Consider the following 20455-nt stretch of genomic DNA (forward strand, 5'->3'; position numbering starts at 1 on the left):
TCCTGAACAGAGTGGCAGAGGATGACACCCTTTGAATCTCCCTTTCCCTAGGGAACTAAATCCCCATAGACCAGTGGTGACTCACCCACACTGGCCGCAGTGTCCGCGTCCTAGCTGAGCAGATACTGGCAGCTGTCTGCCAGAGTGCTGCGAGGGAAGGGAAGTGGGACCTCCACTCAGTCCAGGAGGTCCACCTTGGCATCTCAGGGGCAGTAGAGGAGAACTGACAGAATGGAAAGAGGGTCATGCCTTTGATTGGTCTTCAGGAGGAGAGGATTGAGTTAATGGGAATGTGCCACAGTTTACCGCAATGCAAGGAGAGTTTTCGGGGGGCCCCATCCAAGCTGCAGTGGTTGCAAGGAGCTCCCCTGTACTAGAATTATTCTAACGCAGCTCCCTCGCCCATCTTAGGAGAGGTTTTGGAGAACATGCATCAGTGACCAGAGGGTTGGATCAGATGATATGCTAGGGCTCTTCCGACCTAAACAGTATGAGCCACTTTTATCTAGCAATGAATTTGAATTAACCTGTCATCTGCTTCCTAGCCCTGTGACCTCAGACATGTTTATCAGCTTTCTGAGCCTTAGTTTCCTCAGCTGTAAAATGAGATTATTACCACCTCCCCAGTGTCTCTCAAAAGGCTGTTTTAAGTATCAACAGAAATTAGAAATGATGGGCGCCTCGGTGGCTCAGTGATTTAAGCATCTGATTCTTGATTTCAGTTCAGGTCATGATCTCAGGGTCGTGAGATCTAGCCCCACTGTGGGCTCCATGCTCAGTGGGGAGTCTGCTTGGGAGTCTCTGTCTCCATCTCCCACTGCCTTCCCCACTGCTCGTGCGCTCTCCCCCTCTCTCACTAAAATAAATAAGTAAATCTTTAAAAAAAAAAAAAAAAAAAAAGGAAGGAAGGAAGGAGAAATGATTCCTGGTGAAATCATAAATGTCCTCACCTCATTCTCAGTACTCTGCCCACAGTTCCAGGGTGACCAAGTGAGTCTCTGGACTGGCTGTCCCATAGTTCAGAACAAGGATCACATGTGCTCAAGGGGTCAGCACTAAATCAGATTTCACTAGCCATCCTCCATCCATGGTTACCACTTTGGCCCTTTTTTTCTTCCCTATCCCCATATCTTTGCTCTTTTCTTCTTTCTTTCCCTCCTATTCACTCCACTAGCATGTTCTGATAGGTTGCTACATCCCAGACGCCTGCTGGGCCAGAGGGAGTATGTACATTACTGCCAGTCCTGCGAGTGTGTCTCGCCTAGTGCAGGGAGAACACAGAGAAGGGATGAGGTGGGCCGTGCTCTAAGGGAGGTTTGTGCGGTGGGCTCACAAGGTGGCAGTCCTTTGGCAGGACAAGGCTGGAGGAGGGGAGGCTAGACTGGGTAAGTGTTCACCAGGAAGAAGACATTTGGGCCTGTCTTTGAAGAACAGATGATGATTTTCCAAGTAGAAAAGGCTAGAGGAAGACGTGGACAGAGAGCACGTGGCTGTGAGTGTTGAGCCCTGTGGGCTTTGCTTCTCTGCCCCAGCCTTAACCAGCTCCTCTCCGCTGGGTGGCTCCCACGTGCAGCTGCTTTCTAAGCAAAAAGATTTGAAAGCTACAGACAGTTTTGGAAAATACTGCTGCTTGCTCACTGGGGGCTGTGAAATATTACTAGGAAATAAAGGCAGTAATTCTCCACCCTGGCTGTGTACCAGCATCTCTTGTGGGTTTTTTTTGTTTTGTTTTGTTTAATTCAAGCTTCCTGGCCTCACCTTTCATGTATTCTGATTTAGTAAGTCTGAAGCAGGACCATGGAAATTGATAAGATCTGTTTTTACAAATTTGGAAGTAGAAATATTGTCACATTATCTTTGTTTTTCCAGTTCCTCACTAAAGACTACACATGTTTTATTGCAGGAAACTCAGCATCATCTAGTAAATATTCTCACCTAGCTTCAGTTTTCTAAGAAGCCTAAAGGCTTAGAAGTTCTAAAAAGTGAAGGAATTGCTATGGGTGGGATTAGTCCAGCCTTTTTTCCCAGAGGAAAGAGAATGGATAATGATCAGTCCACTATTTACCTTCCCAGCTTCCCTGGGTCTCAATTTTCTCATCTGTGAAATGGGAATTAAAACAGTAGTCACCTCATAAGATAGTGGTGAGGACCAAAAGAGCACAGAGAACATAAAAGCACACAGCAAGGGCTCAGTAAATGATGGCTGTCATTATAGGGACAGCAAGGCCTGCCTAGTGGTTAGCCATGTGGGTTGTAGAGCTGGGCTGCTTGCCACACAGTCTGGCAGCTACTCTCCCTGTAACATCCGTGGCTCGGTTTCCTTCTCTGTACAATAGGGTTGATTGTGACTCCCTCACAGAACTGTTATGAAATGTTACTAAATGAATGAATAACTGTGAGATGAGACACTGAGATCATTGGTGGGCAAATAACATCAGGGAAATATTAGCAGTTATCAATACTTCTGCTGTGATCTCCACAATTGCCTTACGGTATTACTGTTGTATGCTGGTCCTCCCTGTCATCGGCTGGTGCTTACCAGCTGCTCCTAGTGACCTTTCAGGCCCAACTGTGGCCCTCTGAGAAGGGACATCAGCTCCTCCTTTGCTAACTGTAGCCATGGGTACCCTGACTTGATCTCCCGATTTAGCAGTTCACCTACGCAGCATCCTGCCAAGATACCAGCTGGCCCTGCAATGGTGAGTCAGACCCAGTTCTAGCTCCTCCAGCCAGTGCAGTGGAGCCAAAATCTCCATTCTCCTACCGTCTTACCCATAGAGATCCATCTAGGGTCCATAGCTTTTTTGTGACCATCTTGGAACCTAAATGTTCTGAGCATCTCCCTGTCCCCAGTGAGGTTAGTCTTTTAAAGGAAATTGCTAGGGTAAGTCCTGGGGTCCCCACACTTTCTTTGTTCAGAAGGCTGCCTGCCCTCAGTGGTGCCAAGTGACTGATTCTTATTAGGGCTCTTCTCTAAGAGATTATCAGGTGCTAACATTACTCTTCTGGTGGAACCATTGCTGGGGATTTTAAGGCACTTTTTTGCCTCTTAGAGAAGAAGGCGAAACCTACACATCCATTGGAATCCATATTATATGTTATTTTTTTTAAACCCCATGCATGATTCTGATATTCGGCCAAGGTAGAGAATCACTGAAATAAAGAAGACTGAGATGTAATGGTTATTAAGACTCACCTGTACAAGTTGGGAGGCTGTGAGCTGACTCGGATTCCCCAGCCTGCAGCGGACTTGCCCAGGCAGTCTGCTTATCATACAGATTCTCAAGTCTCGCTGATTCAGTAGGTCTGGGAGCGGAGGAGTGGGGAGGAATCCCAAATCCTAGTGAGATGCCAGGGGAAGGGACCCATGGGGAGGGCACGGACAAAGTGGGTGGAAGGCTGCCCATATGGTCGGTGTAAGCAGGGAGTTGTGCGAGGCAGGTGAGGTAGCTGAGGTAGTAGTTGTCATCATAAGGCGGAAACATAGTACGGCTCTCAAAATGAAATCTCAAGTGTCCTGTCAAATAATACATTCCCTTTGAGACTCTCAGGGCATGCTTTCAGATGGGAGAAAATGTACGTCCAAAATAGGAATCCCAATGTCAGAACTCTCTATGGGAGGGAAGTGAACCCCCTGGGAATTCAAGCTGGGGAGACAGCTGCTACTAGTGGTCAGCAGGGAAAGGCTGGGGCTCTGATCACTTCATAGCTCTTTTCTGTCACTGGACTGCCTTCCACCCACAGGTATATCAGATAGAAGACCACATGAGCACAAGGAAAAATGTCCTCCCCATCAGGAAAGCATTCTCACATGCTGCCGCCACCACTGGTTTCATTTCCCAGATATCTGGGGATGTCAGGCCAAACAAGCCTGAATGAGGTCAGTGGGAGCTCTCTCTGGAATTTTTGAGAAGTTGTATAAGGCAAATGCCTGACACACCTTGAGTTCTTTTTGTGAAATCTTTAGCTCTGACAGTTCACATCACATTTGCCCCCCGGCTCACTGAACATGGTTTTGTTTTTCTAGTAGTGCTCATTGTGAGAGGAAAGAATATTTCCATCTGGTCCTAGAGCAGTCAGCAAGGAAAACCTGTGCAGCCAGGAAGTAGTTAATTGTGGATTCAAACCAGGTCAAATGCTACTGCCTCCGGAGCCCACACCTTGGGAGTCGCTCCCACTTCTCTCTGTCCTGGCAGTGACCCTAATGTGTCTCCTGATCCCCAAAGAACTCAGTTAGTGATATTGAACTCAAGTCATGGGACAAGAGCCTCTAGGGTATCACCATTTGTAGTACCATGTCAGAAGGCTACCAAAAGAACTCCTTTGCTCGAGTGGTCATGCTTTCAAACCTCTGACCACTCCCCAACCTTACTTGGCCTCCTATTGGGCTAATATTTGGGAGCTGAAACAGTAGCCTTCCTGAAGCAGTGGTGGGCAGTTACTGGAAAGCCATGTGATTGTCTGAGTTGAACCACTTTGTCGAAGACCATTTTCCTTTTCACTCATCACCTTCCCCATATCCCACAAGAGACAGTCCCCAGAGCACAATAATCCTTTCCTGAGATAGACTGTAGAGGCATCGAAGAAAAGGAACAAAAGTGAGGCTAATTTTGACTTTTCTGGGGCCAAAGAAAAGAAAAGCAGGCAGGCAGGTCAGGTCCAGCTCTGGAGGCCAGGGTGGGCCGAGGATTGCAGTGCCAGGGGGTCTGCTCCAGTCACCAGGGGATTTGCAGAACAATGCAGGCAGAGGAGGGGGGAAAAGGGAACAGAGTCTTGCCCTGGCTGCAGTGACCAAAGCCTGGTCTAGGCTCTGAAGCCTGGACCACCTCCTCCCCCTCCTACTCCCCCTCCTCCCTTCTTCCTCCTCTTCCTCCCTTCTTCCTCCCTTCTTCCTCTTTCTTCTTCCTCCCTCCTTCTTCTTTCTTCTTCTTCTTTTTAACTGCAAACCCCATACCACTCCTCCCCAACTAAATTATTAAGGAATTAAGTTTCAGGGATTTCTTACAGACCCAGTAATGGTTCATGCTCCTCAGGGCTCTGTGAAGCCCTTCAGATTGTAGGCTGATGTTGGTATGCATCAGCATTTTTTTCTGGGACAAGGTCCTTGGCTCTCCTCTGATTCGCAAAGGCATCCACCATTCAGAGCTATGCACCTCTATGAGGAGTGTCTGTCTCCCCACTTCCTGTCCCCACCAGGCAGAGCTTCTGTCCTTAATGTCAGTGCTGGTCAAATTTCAGTGTGCAGTAGAGTTAGTTGGGCATCCTGTTGAAATATTGATTCTGATTCAGTAGGTCTGCATTTCTTTTCTTTTTCTTTTTTTAAGATTTTATTTGTTTATTTGACAGAGAGAGAGAGAGAGAACACAAGTAGGCAGAGCAGCAGGCAGAGAGAGAAAGGGGGAAGCAGGCTCCCTACTGAGCAGAGAACCTGATGTGGGGCTCGATGTGGGGCTTGATCCCAGGACCCTGAGATCATGACCTGAGCCGAAGGCAGAGACTTAATCCACTGAGCCACCCAGGTGCCCCAAGAATCTGCATTTCTAACAAGCTCAAGGTGATAGGCTGCTGTTCTCTCAAGGGGCCAAGCTGTGATTTTCTCGCCCAAGCCTGGATCTCGATCACAGTCTCTTAAGTGATCTCTAGACCACTCTTCCTATGGCCACTGGAATGATCTCAGTTGCAATTCTAATCTTGTTCTTCCCCTCCTTCCCTTCCTGTGGCTCCTCTCCCCAGCCTCTGTGGTCAGTAAAGTCATCTCGGAATCCATAAACAAAACCTTTACTTGATTTGTCTTCATCCTGTCTTTTCCCCCAGTGTGCCTTTCGGTCCATGAGTAGTTAATTCCGTTCATGCTGGACTACATGAAAGCAAGGATTGAGGGGCTGTGGGGAGGGTGTAAGTCAGACTAGTGTCTGAATCCTGTTCCCGCCACTTCCTACTTTGTGATCTCTGAAGTCTAGTTTTTTCATATGCAGAATGGGAATAAAAAGACCTACCTCATGGAGTTAACCATGAGAAGCAAATGACATACTCTATGTAAAGCATTTAGCACAGTGCCCACATAGTCACTCCTCAATAAGCTGTAGCTATTGTGGCTTGATCATAATATGCTCTAAGAGTTTCCATTTGTCACCCAATTCCCTGATTGGCTTGTTCTCCTAGTTCCCCTTCTCTGCCTCATCACATGTCGCCCCCTCCTCAAGTCCTTCCTGACTCCCTCACCCCTCAAGCCCATGCAGGTTTTCACCTCAGTTGTAACACTGTGGGTGATTTCTTTGTATACTCTTTCTGCAGCAATGCCCAACACGGTTTGGGGCACATATAAATAACTGTCACTAGAAAAGTTATAGGAAACTGAGTTGTGTTCTTATTTCTTTTTGTTGTGTAGTATTATACATATCTGTACTACCTACTTCTTAGCTACAGTCAATATATATGTATTATATAATTGGAGAGATTTGTTTGTTAATTTTTTTCCTCCAACTAATGTAATCCTCAGTAATATCTATTACTTCTGCCCTGACGAATTGCAGATCTCAAAGGAGTCTGGATTAAGATGAGCATTACCTTGTATTGAAATCAGTTCACTCAACAACTATTTATGGGCATTTTCCATGGGCACAATGAATGACCATAGTGAGGATCATCACATTTGCCCGGCAGCAGCACAGTGTATAGCTTTCTTTATGGAGGCATTGGCTCTGAGCTTCTGCCACGCTTCTGTTGACGCTGAGGCCTCCATCAGTAAGCCCCATTGTGTGCCCTCAGGGAGCCCATAAATACTAGGAATGTTCTGTAGATGTAGGCAAGGATCCCTTGGAGCCATTTCTCAACTCCAAAGTGGTTTGGGCAGAATATTCTACTTCTCTGAAAAATCAGTCCTTCTGAGTATTTGTACTCCTATCCGAGCCTCAATTCCCTCAATTCCCTAATAATAAAGGCCCCCCACCCAAGTCTCTACAGCTTACAAAGATCCTTCATGTACATTAATGAGAAGGATCATTGTCACAACCCTGAGAGGCAGACCTGAATCCAGATCTGCTAACTATAGGTCGAGCAATTCTTTTTGTGATTGAATCTTGCATCTCTGAGCCAGGAAATGATGAAGTAGGATGGCGAAACCACCCGGCTGCTACTTGCTTTCAATTCATTTCCTGAAATGGGGGAGGGGACCAGCGAGGGAGACAGCTGTGGAGGGAGGATGGCCCTTCCACATCAGCAGGAGAGGACACTTGAACGTGGAAGATGAACTTTAGTCTGATTCCTGGCCATTCTCCTTGTCTCTGAACTCACAGACTGCAGTGGGCCTCACAGAACTTCCTGGTCTGCTGGAAAAGGAAATGGCCTCAACCACATGGGCCTAGGCAGAGAGGCAACCAACAGGCATACCTCTTGGAAGAAAAGTAAGCTGAAGCAGGAGCAGATTTTCCTGTTATATGTGACTCTCTGTGGCTATGTCCCATCAGTTGTTCTTTTGAGCAAAGCTGAAGTTTAAGTTAGGGGTCTTGTAGTGGATAGCAGCTTGATAATAGCACCTGTGATTAGTGAGATTGCCAAGGGGAAGGTGACTCTCAGAAAGTCAGTATGTGTCCAATTGCCTTCCTGCTGTGGAAGTGCCTTGCCCTTGCTACTTTGGGATCTGGGATGATTTTTACTGAGGAAATCCAGGAGCTTCCATAGATGGGGAGATAGTCACTTCTAAGTACTTTCCAGGGATTGGGGTTCATGAACTTTGAAGTTCAATTCCAACTGTGAAGCTGACTACCAGAGTGTTTGGGCCTGTGCCTGGACCGGAGCCTCTCTGCTGATAGCTGTGAATAATGATGGATCAGATGATTTCAGCTTTGAATGCATATTTGAATCCACCTGGGGAGCGTTCTAAACTACATCTAAGCAGGGGCCCCACCCTCAGATCCTTTTCAATGGTCTGGGTGAGGCAGGGGATTGATAACTTTTTACAGGATCCCCTGGGCGATCAGTTGTATAGTCAAGGTGAAGAAATGGGATGGGTTAATCTCTGAGCTGTCCTGAAGATCTGGGGAGAACTCAGGTGTCCATCTGGTCCACAGTCCTCAATGCACCATGTGACCATTCTAAGAATGCCTTTAAACTCAAGGTCTTGAAATCCAGAGCTGAAAGCACTAAACAGAGGCCACTGGCCAAGTCCATTATTTTAAAGTGGCAGGCTCTGTGGGGAGCAGTGTTCCAGGCACATAATAAGGTAGAGCAAGCAGGTGTCCAGGCATTTGGCTCCCAAGCCTGTGGCCCTGTCTTAATGCCACACAGTTCTGAAGGAAGCAAAGAGAATTACTAGAGAGCAAAATCACAGTGTTGCCCAGTTTTCCCTTCAGCTCTGAAGGAAGCCAGGGGAATTACTGGGGGCGCAAAATAACTCTTTTGCCCAGTTTCCCTTGTAAGCCTTTCACCTAATGGTGTTTTGGAGTTTGGTGAATATTTACTTATTCCTTCTACACTCAGTAACTTCATGTCCAAGCTCCAGAGAAGTGGGTTATTCTTATCCACAGATGAAGAAACGACAGGTGGAAAGATTGAGACTTTCCCTGGTCACACAGCACGATAATAACAGAAGCTGTGTAATGGAAACAGAAGTCCTTGTTTTCCTGAAGGAAAATCCCTTCCTCTCCACCTTGACTTAGCTATTCAGAAGCAGCAGGTCTCGGCTGTAGTGAGCTCCATCGAGAACAGAGGCACGTCTGTGTGAGGTTGTCCTGCCCTGGAAGAGGAGAGAGTGCATTATAGGCAACGCTTCTCTAGTGGGGCAGGCGTGCTTTTGGTGCCTCAGTGTCTCTCCCATGTTTACCAAGCCCTTCACAGCCTGTCCACTGCTTTTCCCTGCCCTTCTGTTCAGGATGAGCTGTCTAGGCTATCCTGAGCCACATCATTCCATCTGAAAAGGCAAAATGGAAGGAAGGCTCCCACCACAGGATGGAGGAGGTGATGAGAAGGAAACGTGTAGGCTTTCCCGTGGTCCTGGAGGTCAGCAGAATAGCTGCAGAGGTGCTCCAGCAGGAACCATAGCATGCGGGAGTGGAAACTCCTGCTGGCTCCAGCAACATGTCGCGTGTCACCGCACATCATGTTTATGGCAGTTTACAAAGAGTGAAAAGACTATTTTTATGCAAATCTACTATGTCAATGTAGATTTCTTTTAGCTTTGCTCAGTGGAGAATCATTTCTGAAACTCTGCTATTGTTTCGCTCCCCCTTCCCACTCAGCTCGAAATTGATTAGCAGCCACAGAAAATGTGCCTCCAGAAACGGCGTCCCAGAGACGCGTGTCAGGCAAAGAATTTGTCCAGCCTGGCAAAACAGCTTTGTGGGGCTTTGCTCTGAAGATTCCAGCTGATGCTTCCCTTTGCAGAAGTGATAATCTCTCCACCTATGGAAGGTTATTGGATTGGGCTGATGAAAAATCTGATAGACCAAGAATAGCATCTGTAGACCCCATGGCTAGAATAGCCAGGACAGTGAACCACACTGCTCTGATCTGGCTTTACCTGATCTGTCATGCCAGGTGTGGCACCCAGCCTCCAAGGTAACCCCTAATGATTAGCATTTCTTGGTATCCACACCTTTGTATTGTGCCCACACACAATGAAGAGGGCTGATCCATGTGACCAATAGGATATTGCAAACTGATGGTGTGTGGCTTCCCAGGCTAGATCGTTAACAAAAATTGCAGCTTCCACCTTGGGCCCTTGAATTGCTCACTCTGGGAAGCCAGACACCCTGCTGTGAGGAGATCAAGCAACACTGTGGAGATCATGTCAGGAGGAACCAACTTCCAGCATGCACTTGCTAGGCACATGAATGCGCCCTGTCCGGAAACCTCCAGGCTCAGTTAAGCCTTCAGATGATTCTTGCTCCTCAGCATTTGAGTCTCAGCTGAGGCTTTGGACATCATAGAACAGAGATAAGCTGTCTCCACCGTGACTTGTGTGCCCTCCTGACCCACAAAAATACTGAGATAAGTCTTTATTATTGTTTTCTGCCATTAAGTTGTAGGAGTGATTTGTAATGCAATAGACAACTGGGGAGTATGTATAGACTGGGTCATAGAAGTATAGGATCATGGTGGGTAGAATATAAAGTTGGATCAGACAGAATTTATTGGAATGGGCCCACTCAGCAGTGACTCCAGATTCAGTGTTTGAAATGGGGGAGTTAGAAGTTGGTTGACTAAACCATGGCCCCAAGCGTTGCCTACACAAAATGAAGTTAAATGCCAGAACTGCTTTGTTGTAGGTGGTATGTTGTAGAGAAAGGTATTCAAAAGCTTAGGGATACTGGTATGTTAGAGTGGACTTATCATGTAAGACCTATTCACCAACTCTGGAAGGGTCAAGAGGGCACACCTTTCATCACCACTGTGAGAAATTCAACATCCTTGAAGAGTTTTGTGGTCACTCTTCTCTTTTGGAACTGAAACCACCAAATGGGGATCCCTGATGTAGTAGGGGTGGTGGGATTCCAGAGTGGCAGGGCAAGAGGGATGTGGTTACCATAATTGGACAATTGAGCCAAAGCAATAATCACAGTTGTCTGACTCAGAACTGTGGCATCTGGCTAGTAGATCATGGTCCCTTTGGGGAAGAAAGATTAGCAGTATAAAATTTTGACAGTATAGCAAGGTCCTTCCTCAAAGGGACAGGGATTTCACTTCGTCCAAGAGGTTCTTGGTCTGTAAATTGGCTCAAGTCTGGGAATTGATTGAAGGGCCATTATGACTCTGTTTTGTGATCTAAGATATATTACTGTTCACTCAACCTAAACTCTTATGCTTATCCATAGGTGAGAGTTCATGTTGATCCTTGGACTGTGGTGTGGTTTGGCTGGATGGTCAGAGACTTGACCATTGTTGGGAAGTTGGTGACAAGGAAGTCTGGGGAAGAGCTAGATGTATAGACTTCTCTAGGCAAAAGATATGAAGATATTTGTCTTCCATATTAATGCTCACTGGAGGGTAACCTCACCATTCAGTCAGTGAGTCAATAATTCACTCACTCACTCATCACGAAGGAATGATCCCATAAACATATGACCTTTGAACAATGTAGGAGTTAGGGGCAGTAATATTCCACACTGTTGAAATCCACCTGTAACTTTTGACTCTCCCCAAACTTAACAACTTATAGCCTGTTGTTGACTAGAAGCCTTCACAATAACATAAACAGTTGATAAACACATGTTTTATATGGTATATGTATTATATGCTATATTCTTGCAATAAAATAAGCTAGAAAAAAGAAAATGTTATTAAGGAAATCATAAGAAACAAAAAAATACATTTACAGTACTGTATTATTAAAAAAAAATCCACATGTAAGTGGATCCATGCAGCTCAAGTTCGTGTTGTTCAAGGCCAACTCTATATATTCTTTGCTGAGATGTCTGTTAGGTCTTTGGCTCATTTTAAAGTTAGGTTTGTTTTCTTATTGTTGAGTTATGAGTTCTTTGTATATTTGGTCAGTAGTCTTCTATGAAATATCTTTTGCAAATATTTTCTACCAGTTTATGGCTTGTCTTCTCACAGTGCCTTTTGCAGAGCAGAAGTTTCTGATTTTATTGGAGTCTAGCTTATCAATTGTTTCTTTTATGGATCATGCCTTTGGTATGTATCTAAAATGTCATCACCATACCCAAGATCATGTCGATTTTCACCTAAATTATCTTCTAGGAGTTTTTTAGTTTTGCATTTTATAGTTAATTCTGTGACCCTTTTTGTTTTGTGAGGAGTGTAAGGTCTTTGTCTAGATTCATTTTTTGTACATGGATATTCAGTTGTTCCTGCACCATTTGTTGAAGAGACTGTCTTCATGCCATTGCATTGCCTTTGCTTCTTTGTCAAAAATCAGTGACTCTATTAAGATGGGTCTATTTCTGGGCTTCCTGTTCCATACTATTCTATTTGTCTATTCTTTCACCAATACCACACTGTCTTGATCACTGCAGCTTTGTAATAAGTCTTAAAGTTGAGTAGTATATATCTTCTAACTTTGTTTTTTTCCCTCAGTATTATCTTAGCTATTCTGGGAATTTTGCCTCACCATAAAAACTTTAGAATCACTTTGTTGCTATCTATAAAATAACTTATTGGGATTTGGGGTGGGGGGAGATTGCATTGAATCTATAGATCAGATTGGGAAGAACATAGACTGTCATGTCATCTGGAAACAAACACAGCTTTATTTTCCTTTCCAATTTGTTTATCTTTTATTTCCTTTTCTTGTCTTATTGCATTGGCTAAGACTTTCAGTATCATGTTGAAAAGAAGTGGTGAGGAGAAAATCTTGCCATATTCCTGATCCTAGTGGGCAAGTGTCTAGTTTCTCGCCTTTGAGTATGATGTTAGCTATAGGTTTTTTGTAGATACCCTTTATCAAGTTTAGAAATTTCCTTTTATTTCTAGTTTACCAAGAGTGTCATAAATGGTGCTGGATTTTGTCAGATGCTCTTTCTATGTATATTTATAGGGTATGTGATTTTTCTTATTTCTCCTGTTGATGTGATAGATTACATTGATTTTTTTTTTCCATGTTGAATTAGCCTTGCATTCCTGGGATAAACCCCACTTGGTCTTGGCATATAATTCTTTTTCTACATTGTTGGTTTTGATGTGCTAACATTTTTGAGGATTTCTTTCTCTGTGTTCATGAGAAATACTGGTCTCTAGTTTGTTTACTTATTTATTTATTTATTTATTTATTTATTCATCATTTAGTTATTTGAGAGAGAGATAGAGTGAATACAAGCAGGAAGAGGGCAGAGAGAAAGGGACAAGCAGACTCCCTGCCAAGCTGGGAGCCCAATGTGGGGCTTGATCCCAGGACTCTGAGATCATGACCTGAGCTAAAGGCGGATGCTTAACTCACTGAACCTCCCAGGGCTCCTCTAGTTTTCTTTCCCTGTAATATTTTTGTCTGGTTTTGGTATTAGGGTAGTGCTGGCCTTATATAGAATGAGCTAAGAAATACCCATTCTGTTTCTGTCCTCTGAAGGAAGATTGTAGAGAATTGGTATAATTTCTTCCATGATTATTTGGTGATCCCGTGTGGGCCTGGTGCTTTCTGTTTTGAAAGGTTATTAGTTATTGATTTCATTAAATATAGGCTTGTTCTCCAGTGTGTTTTTCATTTCAGAAGTTATAGTTTTCATCTTGAGAAGTTTGATTTGTCTTTTTTATATCTTAACTTTTTGAACGTATAAAATGTAGGCATAACTATTCTAATGTTTTCCTGTGCTAATCCTAATAACTCAGTTCTAGGTTGGTTTTGATTGGTTTTTCTGTTCATTATGAGTAAGTTTTCCTGCTTCTTTGCATCCTTGGTGGTCTTTGATTAGATGTCAAACATTGTGAATTTTATGTTGTTGGTTGCTAGGTATCTTTGTATTCTTATAAATTTTTTTCAGCTTTTGGGGTACAGTTAAATTACTTTGGGGATTTGCTTTTATAATTTATGACCTTGTGTCTGGAACAGTGCTCAGTTTAGGACTAACCAACATTCCCCACTGTGGCGGTAAGATCATTCTGAAAACTCTGCCCAATGCCCTGTGTGTTACGAGTTTTTCAAGTTTGATTGGTGGGAACAGGCACTATTCCCAGCTCTGTGTGAGCCTAGTCACTGTTCCTTGTTACCCATTTTGATGATTCTGTTCCTAGCCTCAGGTTATTTTTTCAAATAGGTACAGAGTACTCTGGTCTGTATCAGAAGGACACACAGTAGATCTCCAAGTTTTCACTCTTGAACAGCTCTCCACTCTCTGGTATTCTCTGTTATGAACTCTAGTTGCCTTTGGTCCCTGGACCTTCAGCTCCATCTTCTTGACTCAGGGAGTCTACCAGGCTCTACCTCAATACTCCTACCTCATGCTGCTGCCTGGAAACTTACAAGGCAGTAGGTTTGGGTAGTTAATAGGGCTCACTTCATTTGTTTACTGTCTGTCAAGAATCACTGCCTCTCATCACCTGATGTCCAGAGTCATAAAACCCATTGTTTTTGTATTTTGTCTGGTTGGTTGGTTGGTTGATTTATCTATTTATTTGATTGTTTAAGGTAAGAAAGCTTTTGTACTTGTGTTCTTACAGCGAAACCTTTTTATACGTAAGCAGTGGTCATTGTCATTTGAGAGGCTATATATTTACATGAGCTGTAGAATAACCTTCAGTCAGCCAGCAGGAGTTTTTAAGGCTGCCCTAGGGTGCTAAACTGATTTCCTGACTCTCTTGTTTCTGGGAATTCCTTGAATTATTTGGGTCTATAAGCTAATTTAAATAATGATTTTATGAAATTCCTAACCCTGCTATGATTTTATTCTCAGAATTAAAAAAAAGAAAGAACAGCAACGTTATGCTGAAGAGCAGAGGATACTAAGAATGAACTTTCACGAAGAGCTGTATTCAGGGGAGAAGATGAGTGACATATTAGCCCAGATGAAACTTGAGGAACTAAAAGGAGTCAGAGAAAAACAACAACAGAGAGAAAAGGAATCCCAAAGGTATTTTGAAAAGTTCTGCGTAAAGTCCTGGCTCTAGAGGAATAGCACTGTATTTTCCCCAGTGCTGTTTCCCAGTACAAAGAGGAAGAGTTGAGACACAGAGATGTGAACTAGTTTTAATGATTAAAGCTGGTCGTCAGATAAGGACTCATGCTCATTCTCATGCTCAAAGGTCCACTTTGCCTGACCATATTGTATCTTTATAGATATATGGAAGCTCTGCGAGTCCAGATCCAGGAGAAAATGCGGCTGTATAATATTACTCTACCTCCACTGTGCTGCTGTGGTCCTGATTTTTGGGATGCTCATCCTGATACCTGCGCCAACAACTGTATTTTCTATAAAAACCATAGAGGTGAGCTTCTTAAAGGAATGGTTGTGGTCTGGTGGCAATTAAAAAACAAACAAACAAGAAATGTAGTGATCACAGTAAGTTAGCATTTATTGAGATTGATATCAGAGACAGTTATAACGCCTTTACAAAACAACTCTGGGACAATAAAAATAATTATAGTGAGTTATAATCCTTTTGAGATTGGCTATCTTCTTGTCTCCATTAATGCTGGGGAAATATTTCTACTCCACTGTAGGGAGACTTGGCTTCCTGGTTCCTATAAATGAAGAAATTAGGGCTTATGTTTTATGGCCATCTGTCCAGTTGCATTCCCTGTTACTCAGATACTTTACTGTTACTTACAGATTTATTACCATCTCTATCCACAGTAGACTGCCCAGTTCTGCCAGGTGACACAGAGGAAAATGAGGACCAGTATAAACACTATCTTGAGGAATCGCAGCTAGAGAAAACAGTCCTTCTTATTGTCACTGATGTTTCTGTTTCCTGGCCATCCTTAAACATTGATGTACACAGTGTAGAGATTATGTAGGCTTCATGCACACACCAAAATACCAAAATACGCCACTATTTGTATTCCTACTTCCCCATGATATGAGTTTCTCATCAATTCTGTGAGTTAAATTTTAAAAACACAAATCTTATCATGCCATTCCTCTGTTCTAAAACCTTGAGGGTTCAACATTACAGTACAAAATGCATGCCATATTTGGCATATTTTCTCTCTGGCCCCAGGAGACACTCCAGCCTTATCAAACTTGCTATTTCCAGTACATGTCACCTTTTTTGTGCCTTTTGCTCCACATATTTTTCTGCCTAGAAGACCTCCTTTCCTTTACTCTTATTAATTATTTAAGACCATCTTACATGTTACTACTTCTGGAAATCTTTTCCATCTTTTCCTAGATGTATTTTCATTCATTTTGCACTTCATTCGGTGATGATATTTTACATATACCTCTGGTTTGAAAGTGTTAACACTGCAATTTAATGATTTTTTTTTCTTTTTCTTTTTCTTTTTCTTTTTTTTTTAAAGATTTTATTTATTTATCACAAATAAGCAGGCAGGCAGAGAGAGAGAGAAGCAGGCTCCCTGCTGAGCAGAAAGCCCAGTGCGGAACTCGATCCCAAGACCCTGAGATCATGACCTGAGCCGAAGGCAGTGGCTTAACACACTGAGCTACCCAGGCGCCCTGCAATTTAATTATTTTTGTGTCCATTCTCGTCATTATCTTTTCTTGTGTGCTTGACATGTACTAAATAGTAAGTTTATTCAATGAATAGGAGAAGTTAATATCTATGAGACTTGTAGAGAAGCAGTAGTAATGGGAAGGAGGTTGGCAGAGTGAGTAGTTTAGAATCTAACTTCATTCCTCACTGTGCAAACCTTTATTTGCAGCGTATACCCGGGCACTACATTCGGTCATCAATTCCTGTGATATCCCTGAGGGGACCTCAACTGTTCGAGTCGCCATGCATAATTTGGCTTCTGCGCACAGACGGACTTTGAAAAATCTGTAATGAGAATCTGAATCCAATTGTTAGTATTTCAGTCTTCACTTAAAGTCAACCCTGAGAGATTATTTAGGAAAAGCTGTTAAAATGTATAAGATGTGTAATCTGGAAAGAAGGACTGTCTCAACAAGACAACCATCTCTATAATTAGATCATAAACATTGTTTCAGCCTCTGCCTGGGACTGAAATTGAAAGTCGACCTCCAAACTGGTGTTTTTGCTGTGAACTGTAGAGAGTCTATTGTTTTAAAAATGATCACTCAGACCAGTAAGGTTTTTTTTACTTAGCTCTGCTCTGATCAGAAGAGATCATGAGAAATCTTCGAGATTATCTCATTTATTGTCTTTGTTAAAGTGTATCTTTGAATCTTGACAAGATTGAAAATGTCTAGATAAAGCTGAAAAGAAGATGATATGAGTTTCTAAGTATCAGTGGCCATCTGTATTGCTGATAGCATTACTAGTTGTGTATAACAATTAGAGGTGAGAAGAATCTGAATTTGATGCATATTTTTTTCTCAAGATTTTTCTCTACTGGTTTTTTAACTTATTACCTCTTTCCCCATTCAGTGACATTGGACTTAGGACTTTATAATTTTATAATTTTGTATTGCAAAAATAAGGTGAATAAAACCTCTGTCTTTTGAGCATCTTGTAGGTGAAATCATTGTGAGTGACTTTTCAAAAAGTAAACTTGAAGTCAAAGTGAGTAATCAAGTCCTACCTTATTTATCCCTGTTTTTTAAGAATCTGGTGAATGGCATAGCTACAAAACAGATGAAATAAAAATTTCTGTAGTTAGTATGAGTGTGTTATTTCTTCACAGTATTTCCTGACACAAAATATGAAAAGTTTATTACTGAATTAAAGATACTATGAATTTCTTTTTCTTATGTTTCTGTAATGGAGCAGTGTTGAAGAAGCACTTAGGTTACGTCTCAAAAAAACTCCTACTAAACATCTAGCCAGGTCATCGAAAATTAGAGCCAAAAATTACCTGTATGACAAGATCGACAGGTTAGTTAACCAGATTAATAATCTAGTTCAGTCAAAAGCTTTAAGTAATTATATCCACCATTCAGCCTTTAGGAGTTGTATTTTTTAACAGTTTTATTGAGATATAATTTATATACCATATGATTAACCCATTTGAAGTGTACAATTTAGTGGGTTTTAGTCTATTCTAGGATTGTGCAACTATCACCACTGTCAAATTTTAGAATAATTTTGTCATTCTAAGGAGATACCCCCATAATCCAGCAATTCCACTTTTGGGTATATATCTAAAATAATTGGAAGCAGGATCTCGAGTGGATATTTGTATACCATGTTCATGGCAACATTATTCACAATAGCCGAGAAGTGGAAGCAACCCAGTGTCTGTCAACAGATGAATGTGTAAACAAAGCATGGTATGTATATAAATGTACAGTGGAATATTATTCAGCCTTAAAAAGTAAAGAAATGCTATCACATGCTTAAGTATGGATGAGTGCTAAGATCATTATGCTGCATGAAGTCGAGTCACAAAAAGACAAATACAGTATGATGCCACTCACATGAGAACCTAGAGTAGTCAAATTCACACACACAGAAAGTAGAATAGTCCTTGCCAGGGTCTGCAGGGTGGAGGAAATGGGAAGTTGTTTAAAGGGTAGAGTTTCAGTTTTGCAATATGAAAAAGTTCTGGAGATCTATTTTACAATAATGTGAATCTACTTAATATTACCAAACTGTACACTTATAAACAATTACAATGGTAAATTTTAGTTGATTTGGCTTTTTTTTTTAACCACAATTAAAATTTTTAAGAAGAAAAATTCCATAATTCTTCCATACCATACACTTCCATTCCTTCCTCGCTCAGCCTTAGGCAATCACCAGCCTACTTTCTGTCACTACAGATTTGTCTATTCTGGACATTTTGTATAAAAGGAATCATACAATATATAGTTTTTTGTGACTGGAATCTTTTGTTTAGTATGATATTTTAAGATTTTTCCATGTTGTAGCATACATCAATACTTCATTGCTTTTTGTTGCCCAGTAATATTTCACCCTATGGATACCACGTTTTATTTGCTCATTCATCAGCTGATGAACATTTGGGCTATTTCTACTAATTGGCTATTATGAATAATGCTGCTATGAACATTTATTGACAAATTTTTTTGTGGACATATATTCTCATATATTCTCATATACCTAGGAGTAAATATGCTAGGTCAAATGGTAGCTATATGTTGAACCTTCTGAGGAACAGAAAACTGTTTTCCAAAGTGGCTGCACCATTTTGTATTCCCACCTATGGTGTATAAGGGTTCAGAGTTCTTCACATTTACCAACCTGTGTCCTTATCTGTCTCTTCCATTATGCGCCCCCCCCCCCCCCCCCCCCCCGTGTGAAGTGATATCTCACTGTGGTTTTAATTTGCGTTCCACCACCCCACAGCTAATAATGTTGAGCATCTTTTCATGTGCTTATCAGCCATTTGTATATCTTCTTTGGAGAACTATCTTTTCAGATCCATTGCCCAATCTGTAATTGGGTTATTTGTCTTTTGATTGTTGAGTTAATGAGTCTTAGTATATTTACAAACAGGCCCCTTATCAGACACATGATTTGCAAAGACTTTCTCCCATTCTGGAGATTGTTTTTTCACTTTTTTAATGATTTCTTTTGCGGCACTAAAGTTTTTCATTTTGATGAACTCCAGTTCATCTACTTTTTTGTTCTTGTTTCTTTAATCATTACCTAATCCACTACCTAACCCTAATACACTCCTATGTGTTCTTCTAAGAGTTTTATATTTTTAGCTCTTACATATAGGTCTGTGAATTATTTTGAGTTAATTTTTGTGCATGGTGTTAGACAGGGGCCCAACTTCATTCTTTTGCATGAGGATATCCTGTTGTCCCAACAGTATTTGTTAAAAAAAACTATTATTTGCCCTATTGAGTTGATGTGACACTCTTGTCAAAAATTAGTGGACCATTGATCTAGGGGTTTATTTCTGAATGTTCAGTTCTGTTCTATTAATCTCTGTTTATCATTATATTAGTATAATCTTTTTTTTTTTTAAGATCTTACATATTCATTTGTCAGAAAGAGATTGCATGAAAGAGCGTGCACAAGCAGGGGTAGCGACAAGCAGGGTGAGAAGCAGACTTCCCGGAGCTAGGAGTCTGAGGTGGGACTCTATCCCAGGAACCTGGAATCATGACCTGAGCCAGAAGTAGATGTTTAACTGATTGAGCCACCCAGGCCTCCCCAATCTATCTTAATAAAGCTTTGTAGTAAGTTATGAAGTTGGGAAGTATGAGTCCTCCAACTTTGTTCTTTTTTTTCAAGATTGTTTTGCTATTGTGAGACCTTTCATTTTTCATATGAATTTTAAGATTATCTCCTGCAAAAAAGCTAGCTGAGATTTTTTTCATAGGGATTGCATTGAATCTGTAGATCAGTTTGAAAGCTGTTGCCTTGTGATTCATGAACATGGGATATCTTTATATTCAAGTCTTCTTTAATTTCTTTCAATGTTCTGTATTTTCAGAGCATAAAATTTGTACTTATTTTGTTAAAGTTATTCCAAAGTATTTTATTCTTTTTGGTGCTGTTTCAAATAGAATTGTTATGTTAATTTTATCTTCAAGTTGTTCATTGCAAGTGTATAGAAATGTAATTGATTTTTGTATATGGATCTTATATTCTACAACTTTTCTGAACTCTTTTTTATTTTAATAGTTTCTTAGAGGATTTCTTGGGATTTTTTTTTACATGTAAGATCTTCTCATTTACAAATAGAGATAGTTTTTTCTCTCCTTCTGAATGCCTTTTTGTTGTCTAATTGCCCTGGGTAGAACATCCAGTACCGTGTTGAATAGGAATGATGAGTGACACTCTTGTCTTGTTTCTGATCTTGGGGGAAAAGTATTTAGTCTTTCATCATTATGTATGTTAGCTGTGGGTTTTAATAAAGGATTTTTTTTTTAAGAGATTTAAAGTGCATGAGCTGTGGGGGGGTGGAGAGGTGAGGGGTGAGGGTCATAGGGTCAGGGGGCGGGGAGAG

General features: G+C 41.7%; 1 protein-coding gene across 1 annotated transcript in view; it reads left to right on the forward strand.

The window, feature by feature from the left end:
• The window catches only part of CCDC15 (coiled-coil domain containing 15), a 79456-nt gene extending 62269 nt beyond the window's left edge, over positions 1-17187 (forward strand). Inside the window, 3 exon segments of the mRNA XM_032358255.1 lie at positions 14340-14516; positions 14723-14871; positions 16271-17187. Of these exon segments, the coding sequence (XP_032214146.1) occupies positions 14340-14516; positions 14723-14871; positions 16271-16392 (448 nt within the window). The 3' untranslated portion in view covers positions 16393-17187.
• The last annotated feature ends 3268 nt before the right edge of the window (positions 17188-20455 follow it).

Source organism: Mustela erminea, chromosome 9 (assembly GCF_009829155.1).
Source record: "Mustela erminea isolate mMusErm1 chromosome 9, mMusErm1.Pri, whole genome shotgun sequence".
NCBI classification, from domain to species: Eukaryota; Metazoa; Chordata; class Mammalia; order Carnivora; family Mustelidae; genus Mustela; species Mustela erminea.